This window comes from Phyllopteryx taeniolatus, chromosome 20, assembly GCF_024500385.1.
Source record: "Phyllopteryx taeniolatus isolate TA_2022b chromosome 20, UOR_Ptae_1.2, whole genome shotgun sequence".
NCBI lineage: Eukaryota > Metazoa > Chordata > Actinopteri > Syngnathiformes > Syngnathidae > Phyllopteryx > Phyllopteryx taeniolatus.
This window is the reverse complement of record NC_084521.1, coordinates 8,626,084-8,641,660: the sequence shown is the minus strand read 5'-3', so window position 1 is coordinate 8,641,660 and position 15,577 is coordinate 8,626,084. Positions and strand designations below refer to the sequence as shown.

At 37.7% G+C, this 15,577-nt stretch overlaps 2 protein-coding genes across 2 annotated transcripts in view; both read left to right on the top strand.

The window, feature by feature from the left end:
- si:dkey-225n22.4 (collagen alpha-1(XXI) chain) overlaps window positions 1-5,053 on the top strand; it is a 67,576-nt gene extending 62,523 nt beyond the window's left edge. Inside the window, exon 34 of the mRNA XM_061757611.1 lies at window positions 236-5,053. Within this exon, the coding sequence (XP_061613595.1) occupies window positions 236-423 (188 nt within the window). The 3' untranslated portion in view covers window positions 424-5,053. The remainder of the gene's footprint in view (window positions 1-235) is intronic.
- A 908-nt stretch (window positions 5,054-5,961) lies between these two features.
- LOC133470531 (C-C chemokine receptor type 3-like) lies at window positions 5,962-15,166 on the top strand. Its single transcript, XM_061759002.1, has 3 exons — window positions 5,962-6,023; window positions 6,251-6,442; window positions 10,155-15,166. The coding sequence occupies exons 2-3, from the start codon at window positions 6,264-6,266 to the stop codon at window positions 11,005-11,007; spliced, it is 1,032 nt and encodes a 343-aa protein (XP_061614986.1). The 5' UTR covers window positions 5,962-6,023; window positions 6,251-6,263; the 3' UTR covers window positions 11,008-15,166.
- Window positions 15,167-15,577: the final 411 nt, after the last annotated feature.

Here is a 15,577-nt window from a genome sequence, read left to right as displayed (position 1 = left end):
TACACGAGAGCACTTTTAATGGAAACGCATCTAGGATGTTCCATTTTTAACAAATATGTGGGCAGATGCTTTTTGTGAGCACTAACATAACATTGTTTGGTGATGCTTTGTATTTGTGTTTTTGCATAAGTTGTAACAGTCAATCAGCTATAATTTGTTTTGCTCCTTCATGATATATAAAACCCAGTAGTTGTGTGTATTTATATTCTTTGTCCCTACTTTTTCCCTACTAAAGGGGCTCAAGGTCCTCGTGGCTTTGATGGAGTTGGACAGCCGGGCAACCAGGGAATTCCTGGGAAACCAGGAGCCCCTGGAGATCCCGGTAAAAGGGGTAATCCAGGGACACCGGGGGTATGTGATTTATCCATGTGTTATCAGACCTACAACCTAAGGGAACATTACAGCAAAGGACCCAATATCTGATGGCATACGCAGCAGCGAGGGACAGAAGTGCCACTGGCTTTAACACCCACATGTATCCAGAGGCCATTTACTGTATCACTGATTCATGTGTGACTGTTGACTCCTGCAGAAGCACGTTGTGCGCAGCACAACAACACTGGTGGCAGAAATAACCTCATACGTTGAGTCAAACTGAAATGGGTGGCACATGATTCATAGTTACGGAATTAATGGTCAAAACATCAGCTGAGGGAAGTATTCTGGGACACAAATTGGACTTTTCAGTTGGAGCGGGTTTATTAGTTCAATGTAAAACAGATTAGCACTAATGTTTATGACTTAGTTGTGTTTTGCTTTTGTGTAACTCGACAGATTATTAGTGGACGAGATTGAAGGTTAGGCTAGCAGCAGTCCAATGAGTATTAACACCGTATGTATAATACTCCGCGACAGCGGTTCTCAAACACCACCACACCAAGTACCATCTAAAAAAAAAAATACTTCGCACTCCAAGTCCCAAAATTCAAATACAGTAGCATAGTAGACCCAAGTGTTCATCAAAAATAGACTTAATAGGTCAAAAAAAACTGCTCTACGACACTAAATTAATTTCACATGGAATCAGGAGGAACACTAAAACATAAAAACCAAATCCAGCAATAGATTTCATGTGGAAGGATGCATTCATTCGATTAGTGGAAAAGATGGATGGTTGTGGGTGTAAAGTGACAACAAGTTAGCTTTAATTAATCAAATAATCTTACTTGTGTGTGGAGTTTGCATGTTCTCCCCGTGCCTGTGTGGGTTTTCTCCGGGCACTCCGGTTTCCTCCCACATCCCAAAAACATGCATTAATTGAAGACTCTAAATTGCCCGTAGGCATGACTGTGAGTGCGAATGGTTGTTTGTTCCTATGTGCCCTGCGATTGGGTGGCAACCAGTTCAGGGTGTACCCCGCCTCCTGCCCGATGACAGCTGGGATAGGCTCCAGCACGCCCACGACCCTAGTGAGGAGAAGCGGCTCAGAAAATGGATGGATGGATCTTACTTGTTGAAAACATTCTCCAAAACATGAACGCAACTCCAAGGTGGCATTAATGGGTTTACTGTATCTACAAGTTATTTCTGCCTTGAGCGCTTAAGTGCTGCCCCATAATAATGATTGTATGAAATGTGGGAAAATGTCAGCACGTTCTTGAAAAGTGAATCTGTATCGCGCGGATCAATATACATCAAGTTCATCTTGTTATTTACTTTTAACTTTTAACCTAATAGAAAAAGGATATATTTACTTCTGGAAGGTTCGGACGATAAGTTGTCAATGATTTTTGCCCATATACACCATCACTATGTATTTGAAATAAAACAATGAAGGTGTCTATGTAGACTTTCATCGTTAAAAAGATGACATTTACCATTTCCAAATAACAATCTCTTTATGCATAGTATCTCCTTTATCAGTGCATCAAAAGTATTTGCGCAAAGTGACATTTTTCTCTACAACTGTATATTGTTAGCTCCTGGTAAACGTCCTTTCAATCATATCATATGCTTGTTAGCATAGCATGCTGATTTCAAATCAATTGTAATGGTGTATAAAAGGCAAAATCACAAATGTTGTCATTGTCTAAATATTTCTGGACCTCAGTGTAGGGTTACCATCCAACCATCAGACCTCCCTTTTTGGAACACGCTTTATGACTGACAAGGTATGCGTTCATCACATTGTAGTTGTTATGTCGTCTGCGGCCTTTCTATCCCCCTCTTTGTCTTAAGCACCAAGGTTTGTGCTAATCCAAATATGTCCATGTGACAAACAGGCTACGAAGAATTCTGTTTTTTTTACATATTTATATTGACCCGCTAAGCAATACTGACTGGATTTGCATGAAATGTCTGTGCATGGATAGAAGAAGACTTTTAAAATCTCTAATTTACCTCACCTATACAATAGGAGCTAGGCATGTACATGTATTTACGTTTTTAAATTTAAATCTTATCATATTTTAAATAGAGGCCTGTTAACTGCTGAAACCCCCCCCCCCCCCCCCCCCCCCCCACGCTTTTTTAGCACAAATTCAATGTTTATGCTTTTCAGATTTTTGATCAAATAAACGCACACCATTTTTATTTATTTTTTTGGTAGTGACCAGGAGCGTTTATTTACTCAATTGTCTATTACAAGACCACTGTTTGAGGAAATACAATAAGGTTAGATACATACCATTCTAAAATCATAGCAGTATAATAATCAGCGGAAACTGAATTGTTGCTGCTCTGTGTTGCTTTCCTTTTTGTGCATTCGAAATCCTCCATTATCACTCTGTTCATATATTTCTGGGACATGAAAAACTAGGAGACTTTGCTTACTGTCATTTGTCTTTAATTGCCAAATTACAAGCTTTCCAAGCCACAAAACGGTTTAATCCACATAATTCCTAGTAGGTTTTCAATTCCTAAACATCCAAGCTGAATATCATATTGCACTTGTTGGTTGCTTGCCTACATTTGGGAATACAACAACAAAAAGCATGCATAATAATGGATATGCTGACACATTATTTTTAGACACTGTTGGAAATTGTTTTTTTTTTTTCATTTCTATTCATAGTGCTCCACAAATGTTCCATGAAAAAGGGTTAGGTGGAGCATTGTCAGCACATCACAAAAGGATGTTTAAACTTTTGACATCTTTGCACGATTTCCCAAGCAGAGTCAATTCCAATACAAAGTAATTCTGCATGGAGCTTTTTGTATTGAGTGCAACTGAGATTTTTCATCAATTTTAACGGTAAATTCCAATGTCATTTGTGGATTGCAGTGCTCGTGATAGTCTGGATGATATACAGATTATTGCTTTTTACTTTACATATCAGCTGTTATTATTTTAACTTCATCAGTGAGTATAAACTAGAAAAGGTTCGATTACAGTCACACAGGAGCACATGGTGCCAATTTGTATTTTGAATAAATTACAGAAAGTTGAGCGCCAACTAATCACCTAGCTTCCAATGATTGCCACATCACTTCAGTAAAGCAAAGCAGATTAATTGAGTCTCGAGATTCGAGAGCTTTCCAGTCATCTATTTTGTTAGCTGTTTCAGTGTTTTGCCCTGTTTCATGTTCTTGCCTTCAATGTGAATTGGTGAATTACAGCAGCAGTCGTCAGCAATGTAACATTAGAATTGCCCGTGATGCTTCCAAGGTCTAAAAAGAGGGAACTGAAATGAGTTCAGTCATTTACAGCTGTAGAGACAAACAGCACCTATTTCAGACCCATGCAGATAGATGCATTTAGCATTCACATTAACTGCTCCAGACAAAAAGAAACACATTTAACTATAAATGTAGGCAGCATAAAAAATGGGTTTTCAAGGAGCAGAACAATTTTTGCTCAAACTGAGATTATCACCACCCCACATTTAGTTGCGGATTAAATTTAGTTGCCTTGTAAGAAGTGATTTCTTTCTCAATTTCCACAGAAAAAGGTTTGGGACAAACGTCAGCGCAAAACTGTCATATGGAAGCGTCAAAAATGCCTTGAGGGATAACAAACCTAACAAGCGCCTCTCTCTGGGGTTTGCGCATCAGGAAGCCGTTTCTAAACTGATACTTTTCACTTTCATACGGTACATTTCTACTTGTCAGATTTGGCAAGTTTCAAAGTAGTCCCCAAAGAATAGGTAACTATGGCGTCGTTATTCACAGCACACGGATGACTTTTGGTGTGCAAATACTCCTGTTATCCCACTTTTAATTATTGCCTATTGATCTAAAATATTAATCTCAAATAGTGACCATGGGTGTTTATTAGAGGTAAGAGGAGGCCTTTTTATGTATAAACATTTCTCAACGAGTTTTTGTTCCCAAATAATTGCAATTGTTATTTAGAATATAATTTTTTTTACTGTACAGTAATACATTCTTATAACCCTAACCCCCACCTTTTAAAGATGAGGTGCTTATTTGTTCAAGTGGGTGAAACTCCCATTGAATAATTGAGACACAGTGTCTATTAGAATGTTTGAGCAAATAATGGCTGGATATTAAAATTTTGACCCAGAAAGGAAAACACTGAAAGCACAACATGACACTCATGTCCACGCTGACCACCATAATTTTGTGCTAACAAATAATGTGGACTAAAGTTAGTTGACTCAACAACATAAAATGCAATTTTGATTTAGTACAAAACCCATATAAGTGCTATTATCCTAAAGCTATTAGATATTGGTGGAATGACCTGAACAATAATTTTTAGTTTTAAAAGTTTTTCCTGCTGAGTTTGTCCCCCAATTTTATTACACTGTGACTGAGTTTGACAGCTATAGCAATTATAGTGATATATTCTTAGACTGTTCTTTTAGTTAATTATTTGTATAGTTTTTTTTTTTTCCAAACCTGGTAGTGCAATGATTTATCACATTAAGCCTTTGTAGTTGTTTATTATTTTGAAGTAGTTTCACATTGCCACAAATGTATTTGTAATATATCCTGAGATGATAAATCGTAATTTCTATTTTGTTGGGCATTATTTATCTACATATCATTTGGTAAATGTTCATGTTAATATTTGGAAGATATGATTGGATTCCATTTGCAATGTTTTTGTTTTTTACAAATGTATTTTATATGACAATAAATATTGTTGACAGAAGTTTTTAGACCATCTTGTATTATTTAAGACCGAAAAAAGACTTCCACATATCCACCGAATCTATCATACATTATTACTGTACACTACATTAGTCAAACTGTTATTAATACAACAGAAAATAGATCAAATACAACTGAAACATCCACTTCAAAATGTTGGGGTCATAGAGTAATCAGCTCTCCATTCCATGACAGCCAAATTTAATCATACGCTGACAAAATCTAGAGTTAATGTTCATTTTTATTTGGTGGATTTGTATTTTTTTTTTTTTTTTTTTTTTTATAAAACTGCAAATGACACAAAGTGACTAAAGACTATGATGTTCTGCGAATATTGACAAAAAGTTCCATTCCCCAAATTATTTTCTTTATCAATGTAGGCATATTGCAATGTTTTAAATGTATTTCATCCCTCCATTTCCGAAATCACTTGAGAGTCACGGGTAAACTGGAGCCTGTTTTAGCTTGCGCTGAAAGACGTTCACCAGAATATGGCAGAACAACTACACCACCAATGTATTCATCCTTCAGAACTGTGCAACAGATTGCATTTCCTCAGAATGCCAGGGATATTACATATAAAAACATAGCAACTGTAGACTATTTTTAATAAATATCTAATCTAAAGTCTTGGAGGCACGGTGGAGGTTGAGGGTTTGAATACGAGCTGCAGTCTTTCTGTGATTGAGAGGGAGATGAGTACAAACGGATTAATTCTAATTTGGGGTTTATTTGAATTTATATGAATTTAAAATGCACACAAATCAAAGCTCAAAAAGTCTCATCGAGCAATTGTTGTTGCGTTCCAAAAACAAACAGGAGTCACGCACACATTACTGCATTATTCTCGGACACTTCCTTCCCCTTGCCGGCTGATTTATCATAGAGTGACTTGAACTCACTGTGAGTCAGCTTGCTGCTTTGCTTGAGCCCTCGGAGTCAGAAAACAAGGACGAGGCCAGACGGTAAGTCAGCTCTAGTTAGCATGATATTCACTCAAACAAATTTGTGCATTTTTACGAGAGGTCCCCTAAAGGCTATTCAGTTTTGAGGGCTGTTTTGTAGTACTGATGCGTTTGCTTCCTCTACCGACAGAAGCACACATTCAGATTATAGTGGCTCAAATACGTACTCACACATCAGATAAATAGTGCAAATATTATTTGTTTCTGTGTTGTATTTTACTTCTTAGAGTCAAGGTGAAGATGGAAACGACAACATATGATTATGACTACGATAACTACAGTGATGATCCGGCCACACTTGTTGCACCGTGTAATCGGGATGTCGACAACTATGTGGGAGCTCAGCTGTCCGTCCTTTACTACTTCATGTTTCTCTTCAGTCTCTTTGGCAATGGACTTGTCTTGACCATCATCTATCGGTGAGTGGACGCTTGAACAACCATTGGAACTGCTTAAGTCCATGCAAACGAAATACAGTGAGAATGACGTGAGCATAAGAGATAATGTAGACAAGATTTAAAAAAAAAAAAAAAACACTTGTGACTACAAGGAGGTCCACAAGTTTCCAGATATTAACATGTTCTTTTTAAAAATTCCCTTAAACAAAAGATGTGGGTAAAACAGGTGTTTGGCAAATATATTATTTGGAAGTCTGAAAACGTATGGCTCACCTCGCACTTAATAATAAATATTTTTTTTAATTAGCATTTTAGGGCAGATTTTTGGGAAACTACACTACGTTGGCCCACGGATATGAATAAAGTTTTCTAAATCTGAATTCATGGGATAGTGTTTAACCTACGAGGTTCCAGTTTATCACTTTAATGAATATCAATGCTTACTGAATTTGTTACTTTTAAATAACAATGACCCAACTGCAGGGAATTTGGAAATAAAAACAGTAGATAAATATATAATATTCTTTTTTGAAACATGTCTGTCAATCAAATATCCTGTTACTTTCCGAACACCTTATATAATTTTAATCTGCACTATTACTCTGAGTAGGGCCATTTTGGAATGTGGTGTTGGCATGAGCTGCTATCCCATTCTATCCCATTCATAATCTTGATTACACTGCCATGTAGAATAGACGTCACTACTTTTTTTTCTGCTGCCAAACCCCAGAGCCTTATAATGCAATTAAAATGTTGCAATTCAGTTTAATAGTTTCACCCACAGCTACTGTAAAAAAAAAAAAAAAAAAGCAGAATCTTTGAGGCAAATCCTTTTTTTCGTGATCAGTTAAATATTTTTAATTATAGTTTGTTGCTTGGGTTGATTATCAAAAATGGATTTCACCAAATACTGTATGTAACTAGGTTGTCAGAAAAATAATCCAAAGCCAATGGTAAAAGAGAGTAGAGATGAACACTCCACCTGCTCAATGGCGCTACTTTCAGCCTTTCGAAAACACGCTGAGGTCACCTTCACATTGCTCACCAGCTACCGCAGTGTTCTCTATTCAGTCTTTTGCAATAAAAAAAATAGGCTTAAGGAAACCCAAAGAAACATGTGTGGCAAAGACTTGGAAACTTGTGTGGAATAACTTTGTGCTCATCATCAGTAGACTTCAGTATATAAAAGTGCCATGCAAAAGCCCTGATGAGAAAGTCAAAAGGGAACCTAAGCACTTGGTGGTTTAATGTTTAGAACTTTAAAAAAATCACTCAATGATTAGACAAACACTCCATATATGGAGAAAAGACAATCAGATGAACTATAAGGTGAATGTTTCTGCAAAAGTAATATAAGTAAAGCATATCACAAGGTTGAGACGCAGCCAATGTTTCTTGATGGAGTCAGTGAGGAGATTAGATATATATGTATATTTTCAGTCAATAAAAACCTTCATTTACATCTAAACCATGACTGTGGCTTTATCATCTCAAAAGGATACTGGTTGGTCGTCTACCTTTTTTTTTTTTTTTTGGACTAACCACAGTCCTGTCAAACATCATATCTTAATTAGATTGAATCCTATTGTATCACATCTGCCTTGGTGATACATATGCACATCCCTAATCCAGAGACTTTGATTTATTACAGTCAAAGACAGTGTTTTATGTGTGTGTGTGTGTGTATATATATATATATATATATATATATATATATATATATATATATATATATATATATATATATATATATATATACATACCAACTGTTTACAAGCTAGGTTCATAGTTTCACACAAAGGGGTACAGTAGGTGTCCAGTACTGCCCCTCAAGGTGCAATTTTCCACTAATAGACTCTAATGGGTTTGTCTAACGACAAGGTGACAGTTTGTCTTTTCATTGGCAAAAAATGCACAAATAGGTCCCCAAAATGAAAGACAATAGTCAAATGCCAAGTATAAAGGCGTTACCTTCTTAGTGTACCACTCTACGTTTTACCATTTTACACTCATTACTTTCGGGTATAACAAGTGATCAGTCTGTTTGAAATAATGGGTGGTGGTACACATATATTATTCACAGTTACCCCTCAAAGTTGAGGTTTGTCCTTGTAATTACATAAAGACACTGACAGCAAACAGTGTTCATTGACCGACTGAATGTCCTTTCATATAGGTGACTGAAGGACAATTAATGCTATTCACAAAATAGACTCCATCGGTTTTCAAGGTTCAGATTTTCTACAGTGAAAGCGTAGATGTAAAACATAGGTTAATGATAGACTACCACGCGGTTCGATTTACACTGTACAAATTTGGGGTATGTGGTTCCCTTAGGAATGGAAGGAGTGAGGAATGTGTAAGGACCACCCCTTGTGTTCAACCTTTCAGTATTGGTGGACTCTGGAAAGTGAAAGACATTTAAAGCAGTTTAAAAGGTTCATGTCACACAAAAAAAAATGCATGCATGCAGCGGTAACATGGCTTGTTAACACCAGAGGTGGGCATATAATTAACTGATCGTCAAGAATGTGCTCAATTTTGTGGAATTGATTGTTGATTAGTGGTATCTTGCAGCAACTGTGGCAAAATGATGTGAACTACTGTTGTTGGAAACAAGCAGTTTAACAGGGATTTACATCTGCTTCTCATACAAATTTAGAAGATAGCATTATCTGTAACGAAAGACCCCATTTTTAGGTGAGCAAACATACAACGGACAGCAACAAACTTAAAATAAAATGAAGTGAATCTGATTAATTAATGAAGAGAATAATATTTACAGCAGTTGCAAATAATCTGCTTGCAATAATTGTATCGAACCACTGAGCTCACCAAACTTCAAACGTCTTTTGTGATGCTTTTCCAGGCTTTCAGTTACTATTTGTTTTGGTGGATTACTCCATTCAAGTGTCAATATTTATCAGATAAAAACCCAACCATGTATAGTACAGATTATTTTTTTTTTTACAAACTTTAGGCTTTCCTCACACTTTTGGTGACGATTAATGTTTGTCTCATCAGTCCATAAAACGTTGGTCCAGAATTTCTGAAACTCGTCTCTAAGCCTATTATCATCGCTGAGGAGTTATTTCTAAATTGTGGTACAGCCTCTGTACTTGACTTGATTGAAGTATTTTGATAACAGTAGATTACAATAGTGCACCTTTACGCTTGAGGTTGTTGCTGATGTCAGCTCTAGTAGTGTTTCTGTCCCTAACGACTGCTGTCTTCCTTGATCTACCTGCTCTATGTCTGTTACCAGTGTTTTCCTTTCACCCCCAAGACATTCCAAATGGTTGCACTGGCTATGGCCAATGTTTCTGCAATGGCTCTGATTGATTTGCCGGCTCTCACCAATTGCTTGTTTTTCAACACTAAGTTAGCTTTCTGGTTTTCACACTGGTTACACCTTTTCTGAGTAATCAATAGAATGTGAAACACATGGGCAATAGCATAGAGCAATACTTTTGTTGACATGGAAAATGGGATGGATTCAAACAAAAGTTGTGCATCAGATCCAGATGTAAATATCTAGAATAACAGAAATAAATGTCACTTTAAATGCAGGGGAATAATGACTGAGGGAATGTATTTAAATGCGATAAATTCAATGAGAATGGCAAAAAACAAATGTTGATGTGCATTGTACATGCGACAAAGTATTTATTAAACTGCACGGGACGATTAACATACGATCCACCATCACTGAATTTTGATCTGTTCCTTATAGGTTCGAGAAGATGACCACTGTTACCAACATCTTGCTGTTAAATCTGGTGATGTCCTCACTGATCTTCATGAGCAGCCTTCCATTTCTGGGAGTCTACATGCAGCTCTCCAACTGGATATTTGGCAAAGTTATGTGCAAGATAGTAGGCACTGTCTACTATCTTGGTTTCTACAGTTCTGTCCTCTTTCTTACTCTTTTGACCTTTGACCGCCACCTTGCTGTTGTTTACTCCTTGAGTACATCTCGAATTAGGAACCAAAGCTATGCATTTGTCTCCTGCTTTGTGGTTTGGTTGATCAGTAGTTTGGCGTGTATTAAGCCCATAATTCTCCACACTACTTTCAGTAATTACATTAACAACAACACATACTGTCAAGAATACCCTGGAGACTATCCTTCCATAGATGTGTCTCAGTTAAGAATATCTGGGTTTTACTTACAGCTTTTACTTTTCTTTCTGTTCCCCCTGACAATTATTGTGTACTCCTACATTAGAATTGCCATCACTGTCATATCATCCAAACTGGTTACAAGGTTCAAGACAGTGAAGCTGGTATTCATCATCGTGCTGCTGTTTTTTATTTGCTGGACCCCATTCAACATTGTACTCCTGATACATAATGGATCTGCAAATTGTGAGCAAGCACAGAGACGGAGCTATGCCCTTCACATAACACGTAACTTTGCTTACATCTACTTTTGCATCAGTCCCATCTTTTATACTTTTGTTGGGAAAAAGTTCCAAACTTACTTTCAACAGTTGATAATGAAACACTTCCCACAGTTAAAGAAGTATTTCAGAAGCTCACAATACAGCCAAACCAATACGTCCACTAAAAGTACACCATACTAGTTTTAAGAATGTCAAGGTTTCTGTTTCTCAGAACTGTTAGACTGCATTTTACAGTGTCTAATTCTGTCTTTGCAAGCAACAGAAAAATGCGTCATAATAACGGAGTTCTAGAAGGGATGTAATGTTTTTCAAAAAAAATGTTTTTTTTTTTGGTACAATGTGACCCTGCATGTTTCCATCCATTTTCTATACTGCTTAGCAGTATTTTTAAATGTACATATTTAACAATGAAAATAAGAAAACAAATACATTTTTGGGGGTGGGGGGTGTTACATTTATTAATTTAAGGATGGCCCATTTGACGCCCAACATAACATGTTGAATTAATAAATTAATTCTGAATAATAGAAACAGATGAAAGAACAAGAGGTGCCCAACTCTTGCGGATGATCAGAACAATGCCTTTGAAATTATGTGGCGAGTTTGTCAACAAAAAGAAATACAAAACAAAAATAAAACACAAACATAAATAACTAAGAACATTCCTACTAACTGTATGAGTTTACTGAAATACACATTGAAACTGAAAGTCCATCCAAATCAATTGGATATAGAAACAACCTGTTTCTATCATAAAACTCTGTACAGGCATTTTTAGTAATTTGATATTTTATCATTCCTAACGTCGTACAACGGTTAAATGACGTTGACCTCCTTTTGGAAAAATAAGTTTCACAGAGAAAAAGCAGCATGTTATATGCGACCTAAGGACTGTTTAACTTCAGAGGTTTCACTGTAGTAGTTCTGGTACCATGATGGAAGAAAGAGAACTTGCTGGGTTTTTTTTCCTTTTTTTTTGTTTTAAACAGTCACTTCCCTAAAACCAACTCCAAAAATGTTGTGCCTGTGAAAGCTATGCAAAATTATAATTTGACGGCCACAGTTCCATCAGTTAAGAGACAACCCACAAATCCTAGACAATACCCAGCAAAAAAAAATAATTAATTAACTTTCCAAATAGTTCGCTGTAAGCACATTGAGAACTTTATTTGTCACAGTGATAAAATAAAGACAGAGGAGATACTTTTACAGTATCAAGCAAATGACAAAAAAAAAAAGGTTCTGTACATAAAGTACATCAGTTCACTTACACCTTGGCTATGTCCGGCTGCTTCATTATATTCACTTACAAATGAGTAAGTGTGACATTTTGTACTCTTGTGATTTAAATGAACTTGGGAAATAAAGCCAGTAATGAGTAATTGCACGACCAGAAATATTGCTGACAGAAAACAAGGTCATGGAAGGATTGTGTTAATAAAAACTACAGACTTTGGTAAACAACCAATATTGCAGGACATATTTTCTGTGCACCAATATAACTTGATGCCCTGCCTGGATCCGCAGTTTATGACATTTTGGACGGCAGGTCGACTACTCAGCATAATTATGATTTTAAATTAGATTTTTGAAAACTATCTTATTTTATTATTTGTTCCTAAATCATCACCTGGTCATCTTCATGCTTTTTATTATGTATCATTGTGAGTATGCGTGGGGTTGGTCTCGTTCCATCCCTGATTTAAGAACTAACTGATTCACCCTTTTTTCTATTTCTTATGGAAGCAGTTGTACAAGTTGATTCATGGTTTTCATATTTGAAGTAGAACACAACCATTTCCTTCACGAATTTAGCAGCACTCAAAGAAGATGCATCTCTTGTGTAAACAATGCTGGTGTTCATCATCTCAACTCTAGTGGCAGTAATTCCAAAGAAATAGAACCTGGCCAAAGATTAGTTGAGAAAATATAAAGCCTACACGGCACCAGCAAACATCATCTCCAACATACTGTTGCCTTTCATTTATCACATTCCCATTGTGCAGTCCCAGCATGAGATCTGATTTAAAACAGCAGTAGATCACCCACAGAACTACCCTCCAGCCTTCAGTGGCTTTAAATCCCTTCGACTGAGCTTCACGCCGTGTATGCTGTCTGGTGATAAACTATCCATCCATCCATCCATTTTCTGAGCCGCTTCTCCTCACTAGGGTCGCGGGCGTGCTGGAGCCTATCCCAGCTGTCATCGGGCAGGAGGCGGGGTACACCCTGAACTGGTTGCCAGCCAATTGCAGGGCACATACAAACAAACAACCATTCGCACTCACATTCACACCTACGGGCAATTTTGAGTCTCCAATTCATGGATGTTTTTGGGATGCGGGAGGTTACCGGAGTGCCCGGAGAAAAACCACGCAGGCACGGGGAGAACATGCAAACTCCACACAGGCGGGGCCGGGGATTGAACCCCGGTCCTCGGAACTGTGAGGCAGACGCTCTAATCAGTCGTCCACCGTGCCGGGTGATAAACTAATCACCTAAATTTCTGCCTTTCTTCCACTTGTTGAAGAGGTATTTTGTCTTTGTTTCTCTCTTCCTTCTCGAAACTTTGTTCTGTTCGACTGATCAAGTCTGATTCTCAATAAACCTCAATTAAAATACAACAATGGAAGCTTAATAACTCCACTGTGACACAGTAAAACTGTTCCGGCATGAAAGGGATACAGATTTTCCATTCTGCTTGACCTAACAGCCGAACAGGACAAAAAAAACAAAAAAAAAGAAGAGATTGGGAACACTGAAAAAAAGGTGTCACAAATGAACTACAGTATTTATTAAAAGTAAGAGGTACCTTGTATTTCATGTCTCTAGGTATTACACATGTGGGAAGAAAGAGGAAGAGGAAACTTTTTCCAAAGACATTTCAAGTGGACAGATATTTATAAGCAGGGAGAAAAAAAGATGTGCAGCAACACCAATGCTAAAGTCACACATTGAGGAACTTCTCTTTCTCTGCTTTTAGTGTCTTAGTTCGGCTGCATCTCTTCCATGGTAACATGCCCAGCATGTTGTGGCACAACATGGAATTACAGTATCGTTGTGCAACTCTTGATATGACTTGCCTGTATATGAAGGAAAATAATTATTGAAGATGTTTCATACAAGCAGGAGATCAGCAACTGGGCAAGACCTTTTTAACAACAAGCAGCCAGGCTTAGCATGACTTTCCAACAGTTTTCATTAGCAGCGAAAGAGGTAACAGATAAATGACTTTAAAATTCTTTAATCTGCAAGGATCAGTGAGCGATCCATATGGCAAGATTAGCAATGTTCAGACTTTTATGAAGTAGTAGTGTAGTATCTGGCTTTGATTCTATACGGTACATAAAGCAGACAGATGTATGATTAAACTACAAAATCTTGTCATTTGAAGATTAATGTGGCATTGTTTACTGTCAGAAGAAAGAAAGAAGAAAGTTACTTTACGAGAATTTGGTACCTCATCCCATCAAACTTTTGACTTTGTTCCAGAGGACGATGAGTAGTGTCCAGTCAACATTGCGAGGTTAGCATTGGATAACCTTGCAAAACCATACGGGCCATAACATCAGCTTTTGCGGCTACACTGGGACGCTGGATGAACATGAGCGCTGCCTCTGGAGCTGGATGAAGACTTCCCCCTTTCACAAGATGGGGTTCCTAATGCTCAAGATGGTTCGGCAAGAATACCGGTGTGGTCCAAAGTAGGTCGCCGAGAGGACCTGGCCAAAGGAGGTGACCGATGAGCTGGCGCCGGGGAGCTCGCGTATTGAGTTTGCCCAGGTTTACAACATTCAATGTAGGCGTTCCCATGAAACTCAGGGTCTTGCTCCTGGTCACTCGACGAGTACCAGGTTGAATTTATCATTATTCAAGTCCAGGGTGGACGACGAGCTTAACCACTTGGACACGGCTGCCCGTACCATTTTGATTGACTCAGCGGGGTTGTTGGGGTGAATTTTATCACTCAATTTATTTTCAGAAACCCAATTTGTTCTGAGTTTTTGTTGAATTTTTTGTTGTGTAGAGTAACAGTGCTGATCATGTTTGAGTTTTTTTTAAAGCATATACTGGATGTGTTGTGATGTTAATAATTCATACACGGAGAGGAATAATTTGTGTCACACATCGTTATTAATTGACCTTTCATTTTTAATAAAATGTTGATATTGAGGAGTGGACATTTCATTTCTCCAAAAGTGTCCCTCCTCGTTCCTTAGGTGACCTCGACACCTCAATGGGATCTGTGGTGGAAGGAGCTAAGATGTAAACAGAGGTTTGAGGGCCAAGGAGGTTGAAAATAAATTAGATTTAGGCTTTTTATATCTTGCATCAGCATTGCTGGCAGCACTTCCAGTTAACAGAAATAAAAAAAATTGGGCAAAAATAGGCTGCTGTCATGACTTTTTTTCACGACCCTTCCAAAGATCCCACTTTACCAGTTTTTAACTTTGGTCTGCAGTTAAAAAAAATAAATAAATAAATACAAATGCAGCTATTAACAGCCAAGTACACTGTTCCCCTGGGCTACAGTCAGTCAACTCCAATAGTGGCCTGCTGGAAGTCATCCAGCACCTACAGCCATTACTGTGGCAGTCATCTAATCCAGCAGCTCCTGAATTTGTCAGCTAGCCAGCACACACACTTCCAAGTAGTAAACAGCCACACTGCAACACCAAGCTGCTCGTATTGACTCTACATGCCCTCTTTTAGTTTCCCTTTGAGAAAAGGGTGTGTATTGTGCTATTGA

Excerpts from the sequence above, each read along its gene's own strand:
- LOC133470531 (XM_061759002.1), top strand. The coding sequence starts at position 6,264 with ATGGAAACGACAACATATGATTATGACTACGATAACTACAGTGATGAT. Across the intron at positions 6,443-10,154 it reads GTCTTGACCATCATCTATCG|GTTCGAGAAGATGACCACTG; the intron begins GTGAGTGGACGC and ends TGTTCCTTATAG.